Consider the following 19,821-nt stretch of genomic DNA (forward strand, 5'->3'; position numbering starts at 1 on the left):
TACCTTAGCATCTGAACTATTACTGGGGAGCTTCTTCAGCTTCTTTTTCAAGGAGAGTGGAGATTCCCAAATGGTAGCCTGGGGATGCTGTGACCACTTAGCCTAGCACCTGGAAGGAAATGCCTTGTTGGAAGCAACTGACTCTAGCCAATTAGAATTCACCTGAAGACACCAACCGCCGATTGCCCTGCCATAAATGAGAATAGTAGACATTGTGGTGGTATATGTATACATATATATTATGCATATGTATAGTATGCAAATATATATATATATAAAACTTTATTGAATAGCTGTTGTTAGTGTTGTGTCACACCACCTATAGGATTATTTAGTTCAGACATTTTTTTAAGCATTGCAAAGAGATTGCACAAAATGGTGCTTTTGAAAATAAAGATTTTTTTTCTTTACAATGAACTTTGAAAATAAATGTATATGAATGGTAAAGAGCATTGACAAAACGAGTGATAGACTACAAATACATATCATACCTTAAAACAAGACCAAGAATTAAAGACCATTGTATACACTTTTTGGAACGCCATTTGTACCAAGGAAACAATGGCAACCCTCTGAATGCTTGGGGAGGGGGAGAAAGGAAATGGGCCATTCAAGGAAATCCAGAAGTCCCAAAAAATAAGAATGAAATTGCAGAATACATTGGCCAGGAATGAGGGTTTCCAAACATTTCCCAGTTCTTTAGCATTTAGGAACAACTTAAGGTTGTGGACAATGCTGGATACTGCATGAATTACAAATATCATTTTCTTTCTAGTCAGTGAGTGGAGGTTGGGGTCCATATGTGCACACAAATTTTAGGCTCCATGGCTAGAGTCATTCCTCAGGGCAATGAGTGCACTTGGTTCAGGACTCATGAAGTCCAAAAACCTCTTTCAAGTTCCAAACTCCATCCTCTCTATGTATCACTAAAGCAAAGCCACTCCAAAGCTCAATCAGTCTGGATGGTTGGGGTTCACGTTGATCTTTCAAATGTTCCACAATATCTTGGGAAATGACTGATTTTCACTTTTCAACCAGACATTGGGGAGTCATACAGGCCTTAGTGAAATGAGCAAGAACTGGATTTGGAAACTCAGGAGCTGGATTTGAATCCTATCTTCATCACTTACTACTTGGATGAACCTCGGGAAGTCATTTGACCTCCATGGGTCTCAGTTCCTTTATCTGTATCTGTATCTATAACATGCCAGAGGATGAATGACTGACCCCAATTGAGTCATCCTTTGACCTCGCGTGAATTAACATCAAAACACCAGAAGAATCCTATTTCTATGGCACAACAGTTTTCAAAGCACTTTCCCAACCACTCTCTCAGTTCATTCTTATGAGGAAGGGCAAGCATTACTATCCAAAGTTTACAGATCAGATGAGGTCATTTAAGGGTGTTAAATGATGTTCACATATCCAGTTGGGAGCAGAGCTGGGCCTGGAACTTGGGTCTTATGACTCCCAGTCCAATACTATTTTTATCACAAAAGAAGTCACAACACAGCAATCCCAACATCAACATAGGATTTTTTTTTTTCTGATCACTCTAGAAGGAACGTGTCCCCATGGGGAAGTCTATACGATATTAGAAGTTAATCCCAAAAGAAATTGGAAAAGTAGAAAAGTCTACGTGGACTGCTTGACCCATGGAGATTCAATGAGGATAATTTATTTTGGGCTTCATTCTTCAAATGGAATAGATTTTAGGATTCTTCTTTGCTCACTCCCTACAAAGACCAACAGAAATTGGAACCTTGGTTTAAAATTTTCCCAGAGCCTCAATGGTCCTGCTTTCACATGTTGACCTCTCTGGACAAAGAATGAAATAATTCTGCCAATTATTTAAATTTGACATTAGCTGGACAACGCATGCAGGCCATTGACTTTGGGAGGTTTTGTCAAGATGCTTTAACTTAATGCCGACACAAAATCGATGTGCCTCTTCAAAGTTAAATTACAAATGTACCAGGTTCTTACTCGATGAAGTGGGAATGGAGATATGCCACAACAATGGCATGAAATGGGAAAACTCAAGGTAATCAACAAGTTGTTGGGTCCTCACAATACCCAAATCGCTTTGACTATTTAATCGTTGGCTTGACTTCATTGACCAATTGTTTTGATTGCATGTGGACGTAGCCTAAAAACATGAGTTAATAAATGTGTGTGTGTGTGTGTGCGCATGCAGACACACTTTTCTAAAAGCTAGCCAAAGTAATAACTGTTTTTGTTTCCTCTGAAGAATGGTCTTTTCAGACTTGGTTAGTCCTTGGATTGCAAGAACAAATTCATTTTCATTTGTATGTTTAGCACCAGTTAATCAGAGTCACCAAATTCTTTCCTGCAAAAAGCAGGAAAAGGATAGTACAGTGATAGCACAGTCTAGATTGATAGGCATTATACAGTGCTGGGCACTGAAGGGGTCTCAAGAAGTCCTTGTTGGTTGAAATCATGGGAAATTAGGCAAGTCCTCCAACCCCCCAGGGCCTTAGCTTCCCATCCTCTAAAAGGAGGGACCTGGACTAAATGATCTTCAGTTCTAATAGTCTTCAGAGGCCCTCAGTGGGTAGTCTGTGCTCCACACACCTGTTGGCCATTCTGCTCTATAATGAAGGGCATGGAGTAAAAGAAAGCTTGGAATCACACAGGCTTATGATGCTGGGAACACTTGCAAGTCTCCAAACTGCCCTCGGCTAACTTCATCGACAAGCTAAAAGATAGCTTTCTGAAGGATTGAAAATGATAACTCATCCTGGCTCTGCAACGCTCTCAAAGCCTTCTCCCAAGCTCTGCAGGCTTTTTCCCCTCCCTGTTCAGGCTTTGACCTCAGTCTAGGCCCAGGTGATGAAGTTACCATTTCAATCCTACCCTGAGCAGCTGTGTTCCAGCAGTCAGAACTTCCGCAATCAGCTAAGACCTTTTCAGGGATATCCACAGAGGGATACCCTGCCAGATGGAAGAGGGAAGAATGTAAAAGGTTAGACACTAAACAAAAACAAGAGGGTGCCAGGCACTTCCATGGGATCACACTAGCTAAACCCCAGCGGCATCCAGCTTAAAAGTGCTGGCCAGGTTAACTAACACCTGGATCAGTCATCATCAGGTACTCCCGAACTTCGTCGCCAGAGGCAGACCGGACTCTTTCCTTCCCTGTCCGCGCTATTATCCCTCCTTTTCCATTGGTTCAGGGCATCCTGGATCATTGGAATGGGAACAGGGCATTCTGGCCTTTTCTGTTTCCTGTTCGACAGAGACGCTACTTTGCTATCCCAGTGATTCAGTGATCAGATTTAATTGCCACACAGTCACCACAAAGAATATAGGAACCATCCGTGACATGGGTAAGGTTTTCTTCTGCCATAAAGACTCTGAAATCATGCTGCTAATGGCAGGCATGCTTTGGGAGGGAGCAGGGGTAGCACGAGCTGGTACTGCTAACATCCTAGAAAACTCAGAGAATCATGAAAGATTGGCTGAGACTTGGGGCTTAATTCCAGATGATAGAGTATATCTATGCCCAAATAAATAGACTATGTCCTCTTTTCCCTGGTGGTCTGGGGCGAAGGGAGATCTGAATTGGCAGAAGGGAGAGTCGTTCATATGGCTTTGTCACCGTACCAGGGCTTCTTCTAGACTCCTAAAGCTATGCTAGTGTGGAAAACCTGAAGAAAACCCTTAGCACAAATGACGTGAACCATATCGAGGGACCAACATGGAGAAAGCAAGGAGAGTAAGAGGTCAAAAAATGGCCTGATTGCATATATGTGTATATATATACACACAGAATATATATATAGATATATATACATAGATAGATATATACATAGATAGAATCAAGAAATACTCATTAAAGGTGGCTGTTTATACTATACATGACACAAAGTAGAAACATCATGAAAACCAAGCTTTCCTGAAGGATTTAGAATTTTGTTTTTTAAATATACATGTGTGTATATACACATACACACATATATCTACATATATATGGATATGGATACATGTCTGTACATAATGGGAAGGATATATACACACACACAAGAATCCCCACTGAACCTATCTATGGTGAACCCGATGCTGCTCAAATCCAGTCAACCTGGAGCCAAACGGAAGCCCTGCTTTATCAGCAGAGTGAATTCTGGGAACCTCTCAGCTTCCTGGAGGCTGGTGTTAGACCATTCTGAAGTCCACCAAGAGAAAGGACTCTCTGGTTATATGACAGAGTTGGGGGACCCATTGCTGGTGACTGGGGGGGGGGAAACAATTGGCCTTAATGAAGATTACAGGATGAGGACTCATGGATGTCAAAGGGAGTTAAGGGAAAAGGCTATTGTCAGCACAGGATTTGGGAGTAATAAGCAAACACCCATAGAATAGCTTTAGCTTTAGGCACAATGCACAAGTATCCACAAATCTTGATATAGTTCAGCTCTAGGCACGCTTAAAGTAGAGATAAAGGAGGAGCTTTTCCTCCCTACACTCTGTGCTCCAGAGAGCTGGTCCTAGCTTTTAGTGGAAGGTCGATCCGAAGCACGCTCAGGAGAATAACAAGTGGCTTCCAAAGGAGGAATTAAAAAGCAACAGAGAAGGCTATAGATACTTGTTTGGGTTCATATCTGTACGAAGGCAAACCTTTGCATATGGCACCATTCACAGTAATATCATTAATATTATTAAAGCAATCATTCTAACCATCATACCAGTATGTTTCTATATACAAAAATAGATCAAAGCAATTCTCCACAGAGAGGAGCAAGTGAGTTGGGCGGGACTGCTGGGCAGTACATGCCTGTTGGATCCAGAAGATTCGAGCTGACCCAAGAAGACCTGCAGTTCAGATAATGTTAGTGCTCTTGGGTCATCTCCTGTCTTTGACATTCATGCAAGATGTGTGAATTTTCCCCTCTTCTTCTTCTCGGACGCGACATAAGGCGCCGCCCCGCCCCCCCTCCCCCCATCTGAAACACACACCCGCATACCCGCTTTGGAGAACATGAGCTGTATGGATGGAACACGTAAGCAGCGAACCAAGCTGGGGCTCCTCTTTTTGGAGTAGGTGACCACCTCAGAATCCAGTTGTGAACTTCAGGTCCATTAAGACAGGAAAGCTACAGCATTGGAGAATTTCTCCTCTCAGTAGCTCTCACTAGGAGCCTGTCCCTGAAGTTCTTCCACAATGGGTAAGCTTGACCAATTGGAGAATCATAGAGGCAGAGTCTCTCTCCCAAGTAAGGAAGTTCAGCCTGGACGTACTGAGTTCAATTTAGGAAAGAGGGAGGTACACCTTATGTTACATACCTGGGACCCGGGACTTTCGAAGCTGCAACTTTTCTTGTTCCTTGGAATTTGGTTCCGGGCTCCCACGTGCGTTGACCGGCGCCTCTGCAGAGGCCGTGGGGCATGGGTGGGAGGCAAAATCAGTCTGGGGAACCATAGGAGAGATGACATAGCGAGGTCTCCTTTTGGGGTCCTTGTTTTCAATCTTCTAACAGGCCACCTTTGGTCAGTGAAAAGGGCAAACGGTGATGCTAGCTCCTCCTAAGCTACAGTACCGATGAGCTGCAACCTTGGCCCTGCCAATAGGGCTGCCCGTGAGTGACACTTAACACTTCATAAGTGGCTAAGAATCCAACAGACATTAGACTCACTTCTTCCTGGTTCCTGAACAGTAGATGAGCGGAGGCTCTATTTTGCCCCTGCTAGTGGGGGATCAGGTGAGAAGATACCTGATGTGGTGCCAGGAAAGAGCACCGATCTGGGAAAACGGAGACCCGTGGCCTCATCCCAGCTCTATTACAGTTGTCCCGTGTGGCCTTGGGCATGCCGCGTCCCCTTTCTGGGGATCTGTTTAATCGTCTGTCAAATGGGTCGCATTTCTTTCGATTCTTTTCCAGCCCTAAGTTCGATGGTTTATAATTACATCCACGGAACGGGAATCATGCAGTCTTAGGGCTATCGCTGTCTAGGGAAGGGCTATGTGTTCTGCCCTTTACTGCCCAAGGCCATCCAGTCTGGGGGGAAAAGGACAAGACTCCAGCTGACCCAGCCTGGATTACTTGATCCTGATCCCATATGCCTTGAGATGTGTGGGTGTGGTGGGTGCGGTGCATAGACACACACACACACTCACACATCTGGGTTTCAGGCAGGCTTATCGGTTAATATATCACATGAAACCTTCTTCTTCTTCTTCTTGTTTTTGTAAGACTGGGTAATAACACAGCAAGGGGATAAAAGCAGAGGGAAGGCGTTTGGGAAAACCCCACTCCGGAAGGTGCTAGAGAAAAAGGTGGGAAAGAAGGACACACGAGGAAGAGGTGGGGAAGGGGACAGGGAGATGATGAGGAGACGGGGGAGGAAGGGGGAGGGCATCGGACCGGGTGGCAGAGGAAACGTGGGACGAGGAAGGGGATGGAAAAGTCGATGAGGGGAAAAGGATAAAGGAAGAGGGAGGGGATGGGGAAGCAGGTTGGGTAAGGGAGGAGATGAGGGAGCAGGGAGAGACTGAGGGAGGAGGAAACTAAAAGGGGATGAGAGATGGGGCAGGAAATGTGGATGAGAGGGATGAAGTATGAAGTGGGAATGAGGGAGAGTAAGGTGAGAAAAGAAAAGGCAAGAGATGAGGGATGAAGTGGAGTAAGGGAGAGGATTAGGGAATGGGAAGGAATGAAGAATGAGGTGGAGGCAGGTGAAGGAATAAGGGAACAGAGAGATGAGAGATGGGAAAGGGGATGTGGGAGAAGGGGGGCTGGAGAGAGAATGAGGGAGGGGCAGGAAAAGAAAGAGTAGGGAGGAGATGAGGGAGGAAGAAGGGAGGAAGGAGAGGATGAGAAAACAAGGAGAAGATGATGGGGCGAGATGGGAATGAGAATGGAGTGGAGATGATGAAGAGAAGGAATGAGAAGGGCAAGGACAAAGATGGGGGAAGAAAGAAAACTGAAATTAAGTACTCCCTGGATGCTTGCTGTGTGGCCTCATGTTACTCTTTGGAGAAAGCCCCCGAAGGCACTGGGGAAATGAGTCTGGTGTGGAAGAAGGCCAGGTCAGGGAGCCTCCCATTTGCCACACAGTGCTGAGGAGGCCATGGGTGGATGGCCAGAAGCTGGCTCAATTTGTCTTCAATGTGCAAGTCCCATGTCTTTGGATCATCTGATTTTTAATTTATTTTTTGCTTTGGGGCAGAAAAAGTTGAGAGGTAAGTGGGGGACGGGTGGGAAGGCAAAGGGAGGAGTGGGGGGGTGCAGAGAGCCAATGAGGGAAGTTTAAGCTGCCTTGGACTCAAGATGCACTCGGCCGGCCCCGCGGCATGGCAGGATTGATGGGGGCGAGCCCTTGAGTTCCGGCTGGTTGGTTTCTCTGACCCCCACCCTTCCTTCCTACAGAGTGAAGGGTGAGGGGGAGAGAAGGGGCTGGGGGGAGGCTGCAAGGCATTTACACTGGCTTCTCTGTGGCCCTGGGGAAGGCGGCTCCACTGGAAGAGGAGATCTTCCTGCAAACGGTGTTGGTGTGGCTCTTGCATCGGCAGCCTGGCCTCCGCAGGCCATCGTAGCCCTGCTGGCACAACTTGAGGCATCCTCGGGCCGGAGGGTACAAGCACAAGCAAGGCATGACCAGCGACAGGAGGCTCATGGCTGCCCAACGGGCACAGCAGGAGCCGGGCCCACAGGAGCAGGGCTCGTCGGCGCAGTTGTCTTCGTCGTCAGTGGAACAGTGGTAAAAGATACCCTTGACACAGCAGAGGCATGTGCTGTAGTCGAGAAGGCTCTCTGGGGAGCAGAGGCAGCGCTGCTTGCAGAGCCAGCAGGAGGGCAGGGTGCGAGTGGCCGTGCAGCGGATGCACTTGCAACGGCCGCACTCTTCACAGATGAAGAGGTGCCCGCCGGTGTGGAGGGCCAGCTTCTCTGCTGTGGCTTTCTGAGACTCTTCTATTTTCAAAGCCCCGGCTTGAGGCTGGGTACAGATAAGGGAGTGATCCGAGGGGGACGGAGTGATGCTGGTCAGAAGCCTTTGGTCGGAGGTGATGGTGGTATGGGATATGGAGCTGGCAAGGCTGGGTTGGCTCAGATGCTGTGGCAACAGCTGAAGCTGGTGGCATTGGCTGAGGCTTCGAGGCAGATCGGAGGGTATGGTAGACAGGGACCAATCGGACTTGTGAGCCTGCTGGACGAGGGAAGAGCTGGAGAGGGTCTGTTGGCAGATGGCGGGCCGTTCCACATACTCATTGCTGACATGAATGGAGCAGAGTTGCTCAATGGGCAGGGTCTGAGGGAAATCGTCTGTTATTGGGGCATCCATGTTGTCTTGGCTCTTGAATTCTTTGGAGATGAGTGAGAGTGGCACTCTGGTGGTAAAGAGGAGGGAGGGCTTGCAGTTATGTAGGCATCAGGGCACATCTGAAAAGCCTTAGGGAGAAAAGGGAGAGAGAGAGATAGAAAGAGAGAGTGTGTGAGAGAGAGACAGAAGATACAGAAACAGAGACAGACACACAGACACACAGAGACAGATATAGAAACAGAGAGACAGGGCCATATCAAGAGAGACAGAGAGATGGGAGAGAGAGAGAGAGATACCAACAGAGATATGCAGACAGAGACAGGTAGAGAGAGATAGAGACACACAAAGAAAGACAGAGAAACAGAGAGAGAAAGAAAATAAGAAAGAGAAAAAGGCACAGAGAGAAAGAGAGACAGAGAGATGGAGAGAGAGAGAGAGAGAGAGAGAGAGAGAGAGAGAGAGAGAGAGAGAAGGGGAGGGGAAGGGAGGGGAAGAGAGAGGAGGGGAGGGGAGGGAAGGAAAAGGGAGGGGAGGAGAGAGAGAGAGAAAGTAAGAAAGAGAAAAAGGCACAGAGAGAAAGAGAGACAGAAAGAGAGAGAGACAGAGAGAAAGACACAGAGACAGAGAAAGAGGAATGAGACCACATAGGCAGGACCATCACCAGAGAGTAAGAAGCATGAGGTATGAGCAGGGCCACTTGCCCCTACACACCAAAGAATGAAAACTCAACAGAAGAAAAAGTAGGGAGTTTTATTCATAACCCACTTGTCATCTTGTGCTCTTACCCTCTCCCCCCAACTCTGAACACTTGTCAGCATTCAAGCGCTTATGGACTGGCACTTTCCATTTTCCCTCCATGCTCCTTTCCACAGAGATAAATGCAGCTTGGCTTGCTATAGCGATGCAGACTCTCACAACAGTCACAACAACCACCAGGAACTTAGAAGGAGCCTTAAGGACCTTCTAGTGTCCCTCTTATTTGGCACAAGTCCTTCCTCTCTAATAGCTTCACCAGGTGGTCCCATAGTCACCGTTACCAGTGACCGAAAGGCCTCCCTCCAATTCAATGTAGAGGCCCTTAATTGTTAGAAAACGCCTCCACACATTGAGGCTAAATCTGCCCCTTTGCAAACTGTCCCCCATTGCCCCTGGTTCTGCCCCCTTGGGCCTAACAGAACAAGTGCTGCTTTTCCTAACTGCACTTCAGATACTTGAATCGGATCCTTGGGTCTCCCCGAATCTTATCTTCTTCCTAGTTTTTTCAAGGAATCTTTATGTGCTTTGGCCTCTGGACCCCCCACTCTGCCGTTCAACCTCACAGAACTTGACAATCTCCTTCCTGAAGTGTGGTACCCAGCACTGAACAGCATACTCTAGGTGAGGTCTCATCAGGAGGACAGTGGGCCTCTTATTCTAGACTTTCTGCTTTTAGTCACACTGCTGGCTCATACTGAGTTTATAGTCTTCCTAAAAGCCCGGGTCTTTTCCAAAGGAACTGTTGTCTAGCCACAATTTTCTCATTCTGTACTTTGTACGGTTCATTTCTTGGAACCCAATTATGGGAATTTACATTTATCCCATTTGAATTTCATCTTGTTCGAATTTGCTGAGAGGTCAACTGGAATAGGGGTGGGTGTGGGGCACAAATCACCGGGACCTTTGGAAATCCCAAATCTGTTATCCAATCAGTGGGTTTGCTTTCTCTTCCCGCTTCCCATCCCCATCTAATTTGATAAGTACTCCACCTATGCCTTCACCAAGTTAGAACAAAAACATCTAAGGGGCGCAGAAGAGAAGGGTCCCCTGGGGTATTTTACAAAGGACCTCAAATCCCCATCATCATCATTCATTAATTACCACTCCTCGGGGCTGTTCCTACAAGGTCCAATGGATTGTATTAACATCAACCGGATGTCTCTCAATCTTGTCCACAAGGACGACATCAGAGATTTTACCCAGCATCTAGGTGTGTCACTGATATCTCCTTGATGTATTAACTCAGTGGCCCTGTTCAAATAAGAAATAGCATTATTCTAGTACGATCAATTTTTGAAAAAGCCATGCTGTCCAAAGAGAGACTGAATGTGGCTCGAAGCATTGTGTTTTTGCCTTGTTAGTTTCTTTTGTGTATTTTTTTCCTCTTTTAGTCTGATTTTTCTTGCACAAAGTGACCAAGAAATATGTTTAAAAGAATTGCACATGTTTAACATATATTGAATTACTGTCCAGGGAAGGGAGGAAGAAAAAAAAAATTGGAACACAAGGATTTGTGAGAGTGAATGTTGAAACTATGCATATGTTTTGAAAATTTAAAAAAAAAACTTAAAAAAATAAAAAAATGCACATATTTAACATATCAAATTGCTTGCTGTCTTGGGAGAGACAGGTAAGGGAGGGAAGGAGAAAAAATTGAAACACAAAGTCTTACAAAAATGAATGTTGAAAACTATGTTTACATGTATCTGGAAAAATAAAACACTATGGAGGGGGGTGGCGTGGAGAAAAAGCCATGTTGGCTTTTGGTGACCATGTCTTCCCTCTCTGAAAATTTACAAATCACCCCTTAAATAATGTTGGAGGATTTTGCCAGGAATGGAATGAAATGGAGCTCATCATGGAGTCTTTTGTCTAGTTCTTTTATTTTTCCCTCCTCTGCCTGGCTGGGTTTCGGATAATGGGTGATACTGCTTGTCAGCTAAGACATGTTGTATTTTTCTGAGCCTGCAACTTGTAGTATCAGAACTCTACTAGAAAATCGGAAGGGAATTTGTTGGCAACATGTGCAAAAGACAGCCTCCATGTCCCAGGAACAATGGCCATAGCATAAGGCTTATTTAGTCAAGGGTAGCGCTGCAGGCGGCAGAAGAGGACCCCTAATCTGATTCCAGCTAAAGGAACTTTAGAATAACCTCCATGGAGATGGAGGACGTCCTCACGGTTACTTCTTGTTGGCCATGGAAGCCGCAGCGTTTCATCCTCTGGGTGTTTGTCAGAAGGACAGGCTCCATCTGGAATGGGAGTGACCTCTAGCCTTAGGAGGCTCCATAAGAGTTTCTAATGATGATGATGATGATGATAATAATAATAATAATTCCTATTGACACTTACAGAGAGCCCTTCAGAATTCCGAATCTCTTTTTGTGCTCTTTCTCACTAGAGTCTCATAACAATCCTCCGTGGGAGGGAGGACAGGGATGATGCTTTTCATTTTAGAAATGGGGAAACTGAGTCTCATACAGTGGGACATGTACCCACTTCTTTCACCTTGTAGGTTCAAAGTTGTTTGCGCCTAAGGAAAGCCTTGATTTTGTTATGTTCCAGGTTCCCACATCTCAGGGTATTGGAGGAAACAGGGTTCTGCCTTCCCAGAATGCATGGCAATGGGCTGTTTCAGGGGAAACTGTGGCAGTGTAGCGGGAGGGAAACCACCAGACACAGAGGCATAGACACAAGGAACTATGAGCCAGATGTGGGCACTGTCATCTTCTGCCTGCATTTCTGGGCAAATCTCCCGTATCTCTGATCTGTAGCCCCCTCCTTTTAAAAATAAAATAGGGAAAATAACTCGTGCATTAGGTACTTCATAGGGTTGTTGAGAGGAGAGCGGTGCTGGAAAGATGGGAGTGCTCTCTGTGAATGGGGCGGCAAAAAGATCTCTAAGCACATTAAACCTTCTTGGAGCAGAGACAGGACAGAGAAATCATGAGATATGAGACTGGAAAAAGAAAGGACTCAGTGGATGAGATTCTCATTTACAAGGAAGGAGAAACTGAGGCCAGGAGCTGGAGCCAGATAGTGACCTGCTCATTTCTCCCCATTCGGTCTAGATCCACCATGAATGAGTGTGTAAGTATTGGTTTGGTCTGTAGGATGACCTCTAGATAGAAAAAAAGGTGAGGGAGCCTTCCCTCGGACCCTAACCTACAGGAGCAATTGGCTAAGTGCAGTGACTGGCACTAAGGGGAGATGTAAGAGAAGTTTCTTGAAGAAAATGGAATCGCTTTCAATATCCCCCCCCCCCCGTGCCCACCCTCCATTGGCCACCATCGTCCAGTGATGTTCCCGGATGTCCAAGAAGCAAAGGACTATGGATGCAAAACCTACCGACGGGCAGCATGGAGGAGATGGATGGCCATTGAGGTGTGAGGATGGGGGGGGGCACTCACTGTTCTCCCCGATGGAATCTTCAAGGGAACTTCAAGGTTGCCCACTCCAGAGAGGCGGCCAGGAGTGGGGAGCACACGCCAGCCTTCCGGGGCTTTCGGGGGCCCTGGCACTTCACCCCGGAGAAAAGGGGGGCTGAGCGAGCTTGCCCGCAAATGCAACCGCCAATCGGGGGCCCCGGGCCCCGGAAAACAGGAGCAGGGATAAAGCATGTACAAAAGCCAGCAGATTTCAAGGCGGCTCAAAATAGAACAATTAGTCATACAAAGTGCATGGTGTGGATGGCTTGAATGAGTAATAGACCTGAATGGGTGCGAAAGGGTATGCTTTCCTTCAATGAACACAGCGGAGGAACAAATAAAGCCGGGCTAGGGCAGGGAAATGACCAAGCTCGGAGAGAGGCCCAGGGCAAGGAGAAAGCGAAAGGTCTCGGCCCCTCCACGCTCAGTGCGGAAGAATCTGGCTGCGAGAGGCTCAGGTGGCTTGGGGGCCGCATCCGGACAAATCATTCCGGCTCAAATGTTTGTCCAAGGGTTAATCAGTGAAAGGACTTGGGAGGGGGAGGAGGGGAGGAAGGAGAAAGCGGGGAGGAAGGAGGAAGGGGGAGGATTGGAGGCAGGGAGGGAGGGGAGAGGTGGGGAGGTGGAAGGTGGGAGGAGGAGGAAGAAAGAAGGAGGGAGCGGAAGGGGGAGGAGGGGAGGAGAGGAGGGGAGATGGAGGAAGGAGAGGAGGGGAGGTGGAGGGAGGAGAGGAGGGGAGGTGGAGGAAGGAGAGGAGGGGAGGAGATAAAGGGAGGAGAGGAGGGGAGGTGGAGGAAGGAGAGGAGGGGAGGGGAGATGGAGGGAGGAGAGGAGAGGAGGGGAGGTGGAGGAAGGAGAGGAGGGGAGGGAGATAAAGGGAGGAGAGGAGGGGAGGTGGAGGAAGGAGAGGAGAGGAGGGGAGGTGGAGGAAGGAGAGGAGGGGAGGTGGAGGAAGGAGAGGAGAGGAGGGGAGGTGGAGGAAGGAGAGGAGGGGAGGGAGATGAAGGGAGGAGAGGAGGGGAGGTGGAAAGTAGGAGGAGGAAGAAAGGAGGGAGAGGAGGGGAGATGGAGGGGAGATGGAGGGAGGAGAGGAGGGGAGGTGAAGAAAAGAATCCGATTGCATCCAAAAGCCAACGGAGTTCTATTTTTTCACCTTGGTTATTTTGGCCTCGTGGAAGTCTGGGACCCAACGGACACTGGTCCACACCTGAGACTCAAAGCCTCAGGCCGGTCCCGAATACCAACAGGTCTCTGGCCTTAGGCGAAATCACTTTCCCTCTCTGGGCTACATTTCCTCCCTCAAAATGAGGGGGATGAAATTCTGGCTCCTGAGGAGAGCCCAGGGAACATAGTTCCCTCCTCTCGGCCAACAGGTGGAGACTGTAGGTGTGGAACGTGGTAAAAGCTGACAGATGGGGGCCCCGTATCTGCTGGCTTTCCTCACTCATTTTTGCTGGGGACAAAAGAGGGTTCTCGGGAAGAAGGGGCGTGTACTGGGAAATGCCTCTAATTGAATCAAAATTAAAAACGGCAAATTTTAAAAGAGAAATGAAGGAAATGGAGAGAGAGAGGGTGGGCCACTAGGGGGCGCCACAGTGCAGAGTCAGGAAGACCCAAGTTCCGATCTGGCCTCGGACTCTAGCTGTGGGACCCTGGCCAAGTCACTTAACCTCTGCCTACCTCAGTTTCCCCATCTGTCAAAGAACAGCAGCTACCTCCCGGGATTGTTGTGAAGATCAGACGAGATAAGATTTGTGAAAAGCGTAATACAGTGAGTGCCCGACACTTAACAGTCAATAAATAAATGTGCACTATTAGAATTTTGCTATTATTATATTCTGGGAGGGGGGGGGGGAGAATCCGGATTTGAACTCAAACCACATGGATGTTCCAATCTGAGCTCTGTTATTTATTACAAGTCCCTATGTAAAATGAGATGGCTTCATCGTCTCTTCCGGGGATAAAACCTAGGCCTCTCCCTTTTAACCCTGACATTTTGGGGGCTTATGAGTCTGTTTCTGGGAGGATGTGGGTGACAGAAGACACAGTTGGATGGGAGGTGACCGGAGATCCCACGGATACGCTGGGGACCGTGTAAAGGCATTCCTTGGGCGGAAGCAATTTACATCTGGTCACCTTAGTCAACAAGGACACCAGGAGTTAATAAGAGGCACTGTCCCAAGGAGCCTAATGTCCTACAGATTGCAGAGGTGGAGCAGAGAATGACCCTATTGTTTCCAACGGACTTCCCTGTGGAAGGAGGAGTTCAGAAGCATTAATATCCACCTCTTCCATGGTGCCCGAAAATTACCAATGTCTAGGAGGATCGAGAGGACCTGAAAGCAAGGCCAAGAGTGGGACTGGAGAGCCCATTAAATGGTGGCCTCGGACAGAAAGAGGTTTGCGGTGAGGTCCGCTGGGCAGCTCGGGTCAGGGAAGAGAAAACTGAGGACCTGAAGGAAAGCAGGGGAGTGGAAGCCTAGGGCGCAGTAGCCAGGATTCAAAGGCAACGGCTCAATGGAGGTCAAAGGAGCAAAGCCGGGCGAAGAAAACCTCGCAGACAAAGGATTCTGGGGTTCTTTAGATCACGAGTGTAGGGCGTGTGGGATCACAGGCTCCTGGATCAGGCTGGAAGGGGCCTCAGCTCAAAAGGGAGCTCAGAGGGGGCAAGTGCCCAGATCACACAGGGTAGATCTGGGGATCGATTTTGAACTATCGGTGATGAAGAGGAGAAACCCTTGGACTGGGTGACTATCAGAGAGGTGAAAATTTCCTGGGGGTGGGAAGGGGGGGGGAGAAGAAATAGCCTAAGACCAGATGTCGTCCTCTGGTTTGGGTAGGATTCTGCAAGATGTCTGATGGGAACCCACGAGGATCCTTTCAGCTTGCAAAAGCTTTTCATCAGCAGGAACTCTCCCTTCCCCAATGGAGGAACAGCAAGAAAGTGGGGCTCCGGGGAGACCTGGGTAAGATTAGGGTGCCCAACAGAATACTAGATTGAATGAATGACGGCCAATTGGGTGCCATTCCAGCCTGCTGAATCGAATGGAACTAACAGGAGGGAGGTAAAGGGTAACAGAAGCTCAGAAATGAACAGGCTGATGCAACAGATACAGGGAGAAATGACTACAAACATGTTTCTTCTGATCCAGAAAAACACTGAAGCAACAGCAGTACAAACTACTAATGCTGCTGCTGCTGCTGCTGGACGCTTTCTTTTCCTTTTTTTTTTTTTTTTTTTTTTGGGGGGGGGGGGTTTTTTTTTTTTTTTTTTTTTTTTACAAGGCACACACTCTTAAAAGGTGGTTTAGGAGATTGCAAATTCTTGACTGCAGGGTGGAGAGATGTTGTTATTTCAGACGGATGCATAGTGCCTCTGCAGTCATGAATGATGCATTGTAAGCCCACTCCCATCGGCATCCCTCTGCTCAGGTACTCACAACTTCCTGAACAGTTTTCTTCTGGTCCCGGAATCTGCTCTCTCTGGCTGGCTGCGAATTGGCTTTTCCCGATTGCTTGGAGAGGACAGAAACGGTCCAAGTCCATTCAGGGGATTGAGATTTTTGCTTTCCGACAAAATAATCTAAGCCCCGATCGCTTTGTCATGTGGAGTTTCAGAACGTACCCATCCGCCACCACTCTGCTGAATGAAAACTGGGGGCTGAATTTGGAGTTGGCATAATCGGAGTCAATGTGGATTTCAGGAGAAAATGGGGAAGGACGACGGAGGACAGGCTGACCCTTCTCCCTCCCCCTCAAGCATCTGGCAATCATATCTTGTCTTTTCTCTCTGACATATGAGCTAACTCTAAGAATGACTTCCAGCAAATAGTGGGAGTTCACAGTGGTCTTAATTATATTTCATTCCTCGTTTTAACCCTCCCTATCTAAAAATGCCTCATGGTACAAATGATTCCCCATCCCCGCCCCCACCCCCACCCCCACCCCACCCCCAGCAAATCCCCACTTGTCCTCTTTCTCCATGACTAAGCTGTCCCTCTCTAAGTGTTCATGCCTTCCTTACTTGAATCTATCCAGCACACTGGGAAGAGCTCAGGTTTGGGACTCGGAAGACCAAGGTTTTTCTGCTCTGCCAGGGTGTGACCTCTGCCAACCCCCCCTACTGGCTCTGCACCTCAGTTTCCTCATCTGGAAAATGAGGCGGTTGGTTTTAGAAGAGCTCTTTAAGACCCCTTCTGGCTTTTGGATTTCCCGATTCTTTCCCAACTCCCCAAAGTGATCCCCTCTCAATCCAAGCATCATTTCTGCATCTCACTGCAGGTCCATATGTTGCTTAATTCCTAGCTCATCTCACCGCTCCCCTACTCTAGCATAGGAACTGACGGCAGCTCACCTCCAATCGAAGATTTCAGGGGCTCAAACTAATGGACACAAAGATCTTTCACCAAGCACAACATGCTGAGAAACTAGTCTCTCCTTTCTGAGGGCTCTGGGGATTTTCTTTTTCACCCCTAGCTGCTCGTATGAGAATTCAGCTATCTGGGTTCTCCTGTCAACCCTACCAGTAATGGAGTGTGTACTTCCTTGAGACTTCATGGCTTAAGGATTTAGTTTCCCCGTAAGTAAACCATGAGGGGTTGGCCCACTAGATATTAGGGTCCCCTCAAGCTATGACCTTCTATGGGGGCTATGCTGGGGGTGGGGCACAGGGAAAGAAGCCACTAATTCTATTTCTCAGTTTCTAAGGGTTGGTAAAAAAAACAAAAACAAAAAACCCTCAGTGTTCTTCCCCCTCCCCCAACACATTCTAAAGCCCCTCCATTTTGAAGAGCTCCCTCTCAATAAAAATGCTTATAGGTGACATCCTCTAACCACAGGGAAGCCCAAATCCTGAGCGAGAAATTAGATTGAGCTTCAGTTCAACACTTTGGGGGCTTACTGTGCTCAATCAAGCTTTTCATTGTATGTGGGTGGGGGGGAGTCACTGGGTCTCTAAGATCCATGTAATTCTTATTGAACCTGATGGGAGAGCTGTACTTTGAAATAGCTTTTCTGCCTAAGAGTTCAGTCCCTTTTATTTCTGGTTTTCAATATTTTACAAGAACCCAGAAAGATGCACTTCAGAATGGCCAGCCCCGGAGCTTCCTGGGCAGTCACTGGCTACATGGATGGTGTGCAGGTCCCCAAATTCGGGGGGGGGGGATAATCTCAGCTCCATTGCCACTTTCAGACAAGTGCCCAGCAAGACATAAACCCCTTGGTTTCCAAACAGCTCCTGGGACTCAGTGTGAGGAGGGGGGTTAGACTCTCCCGATTTGGGCCATCTTTTTTTTTCTTCCCCAGGGCAAGGTGGTATGATGAAATCAGAAAGCTGCAGCAATCCAAGCCGGGAGCCATTGGCAGAGGAGGCCCCGGCCTGGTCCCTGCCTCAGTGGTCCGCTCCTTTGGGCAGCTCGTCTGTCTGTTATTCCCCTAGCCAGCTAGCGCCCGATGACCTGGAGCTGTCTGGAGGTAGGACAGACAGGCGCGCGCGCAGGCGCGCGCGCGCGCGCCAACAGACACACACAGACACACAGACACACAGACACACAGACACGGGCACACACAAAGGTATTTAAAGGTCAATGGGAGAGAGATGGCTGGAACTTGGGGCTTCCAAGAGGGTGATTAGGAAGCGTATTCTCTTGGTTTTCAAGTGTCCAATTTGGAGTTTTCTCTAAGTGCTGACTCATGTCAATGGATTTCACTGTTTTCCCAGGCTGGGTGTAATCCACAGAGCCCAGGGCTAGGCAGCTTTAAGGAGAGCTGATCAATGCCTTGCATAGAATGGAGAAATCGGGCGAGATAGAGACCTGGGGCTGTATTTAAAGCTGCTAGCAGCCTACAGCACCCCCCCCCCCAACACACTCACACACACACACACACTCGCGCGCACACACACAGGCGCACACAAGCGCGCACAGACACATCCACACACATCCACATATCACACACACATCCACACACACGCACACACATCCATCCACACACACGGACACACATCCACACACAGGCGGACACACACGCGCACATCCATCCCCACACACGCTGGGCAAGTTCTTGTCTACTGAGGCTTACTTACTTGGAGAGGAAGGCAGGTCCATGGCGAACAGGAGCAGGAAAGGGCTGAATCCCCAGGCTGGCTCAGGGGACCTTTTTCTGGTGAGTCTCTCAGTATCTCCACCTCTTCAGAAAGTCTGAATGAAAACTCCTCCTCCAGCCGTGGAGCCCGAAACAGAGGTACTTCTGTCTGCGTTCCTCTGACACAGCAGAGTGGGAGGGGAAAAAAAAATTTCGAGACCTGTTACTGGCAGATACTTTGTATAGGTTTTACATACAGATATAAATCAAGGGGGCACATATTCCCCAAAGAAAGCCAGTCAGGGCAAATTCCCTCCTCCTCCTCCTCCTGCTGCTGCTGCTGCTGCTGGGGCTGCTGGGGCTGCTGCTGTTGCTGCTGCTGCTGCTGCTGTTGCTGCTGCTGCTGCTCCTCCTCCTTCCCCTCCTCCTCCTCCTCCTCCTTCTCCTCCTCCTCCTTCTCCTCCTCCTCCTCCTTCTTCTTCTCCTCCTCCTCCTTCTCCTTCTCCTTCTCCTTCTTCCCCTCCTCCTCCTCCTCCTCTTCTCCTCCTCCTCCTCGTCCTCCTCCTCCTCCTCCTTCTCCTCTTCTTCCTCTTCTTCTTCTTCCTCCTCCTCCTCCCCCCTCCTCCTCTTTGACAGATGAAGAGAAAGAAGGGAATGCAGTTGTAGCCTCAGTGTATCTCAACAGACCAATAGCTATGGCTTGCGTGTAGAGCTCGACTCTCGCTGTGTTTGGGTATAATGGGGGGCGGGGGGGGGGCGGGGGGGCGGCTGGCAGTCCGAGGTGCAGTGTGTTCTCTCGGTTCTGTTGGCTAACTGGTGAATATAGATGATTTCCGCAGGTCTTGTGAATGAGGTCCAGGGGAGGAGGGGAGAGCTTTATTGCTCCTTGGAATGTCTCTCCCTCTCCCCTCCCTTCTCCTTCCCCTTCTCTTCTCCTTCCTTCCCTTCTTTTCTCCTTCCTTCCCCCTCCCCTCCCTTCCTTTCCCCTTCCCCTTCTTCCCCTTCCCTTCCCTGTCCTTCCCCTTCCCCTTTCCTTTCCTCTCGCCTTCAGAGTCCCAGGCTAAATCTGGTAATGTTTGGCTAAGAGGCATCATCCGATTGAAATGGAATCGTCTCCGAGAATTCCCCATAGGAATCTCGGTGTACCGACTCGGGAATAATGACTGCAACGGAATTCACTGAGAACGGCTGGGGGAGGGGCAATCCCAATTTTAAGGGGAATCCGTTCAAACCTTCCCCGACTCCCCCAGGCTGCCAGCAGGCTTTCCAGCCGCCC

General features: G+C 48.4%; 1 protein-coding gene across 2 annotated transcripts; it reads right to left on the reverse strand.

Annotated features, from left to right (window-relative positions):
* Positions 1-212: 212 nt before the first annotated feature.
* Positions 213-18,905, reverse strand: SPRY3 (sprouty RTK signaling antagonist 3). 2 transcript variants are annotated; one of them, XM_051968200.1, is made up of 2 exons: positions 18,547-18,905; positions 213-8,347 (listed from the first exon to the last, which is right to left on the reverse strand). In XM_051968200.1, exon 2 carries the CDS (start codon positions 8,299-8,301, stop codon positions 7,438-7,440), a length of 864 nt encoding a protein of 287 aa, XP_051824160.1. In that variant the 5' UTR covers positions 8,302-8,347; positions 18,547-18,905; the 3' UTR covers positions 213-7,437. The 2 variants fall into 2 exon arrangements, with proteins under 2 accessions (XP_051824160.1, XP_051824159.1); XM_051968199.1 differs by having other exon boundaries at positions 213-8,408.
* Between the last annotated feature and the right edge of the window lie 916 nt (positions 18,906-19,821).

The sequence above is a fragment of the Antechinus flavipes genome, chromosome X (genome assembly GCF_016432865.1).
Source record: "Antechinus flavipes isolate AdamAnt ecotype Samford, QLD, Australia chromosome X, AdamAnt_v2, whole genome shotgun sequence".
NCBI lineage: Eukaryota > Metazoa > Chordata > Mammalia > Dasyuromorphia > Dasyuridae > Antechinus > Antechinus flavipes.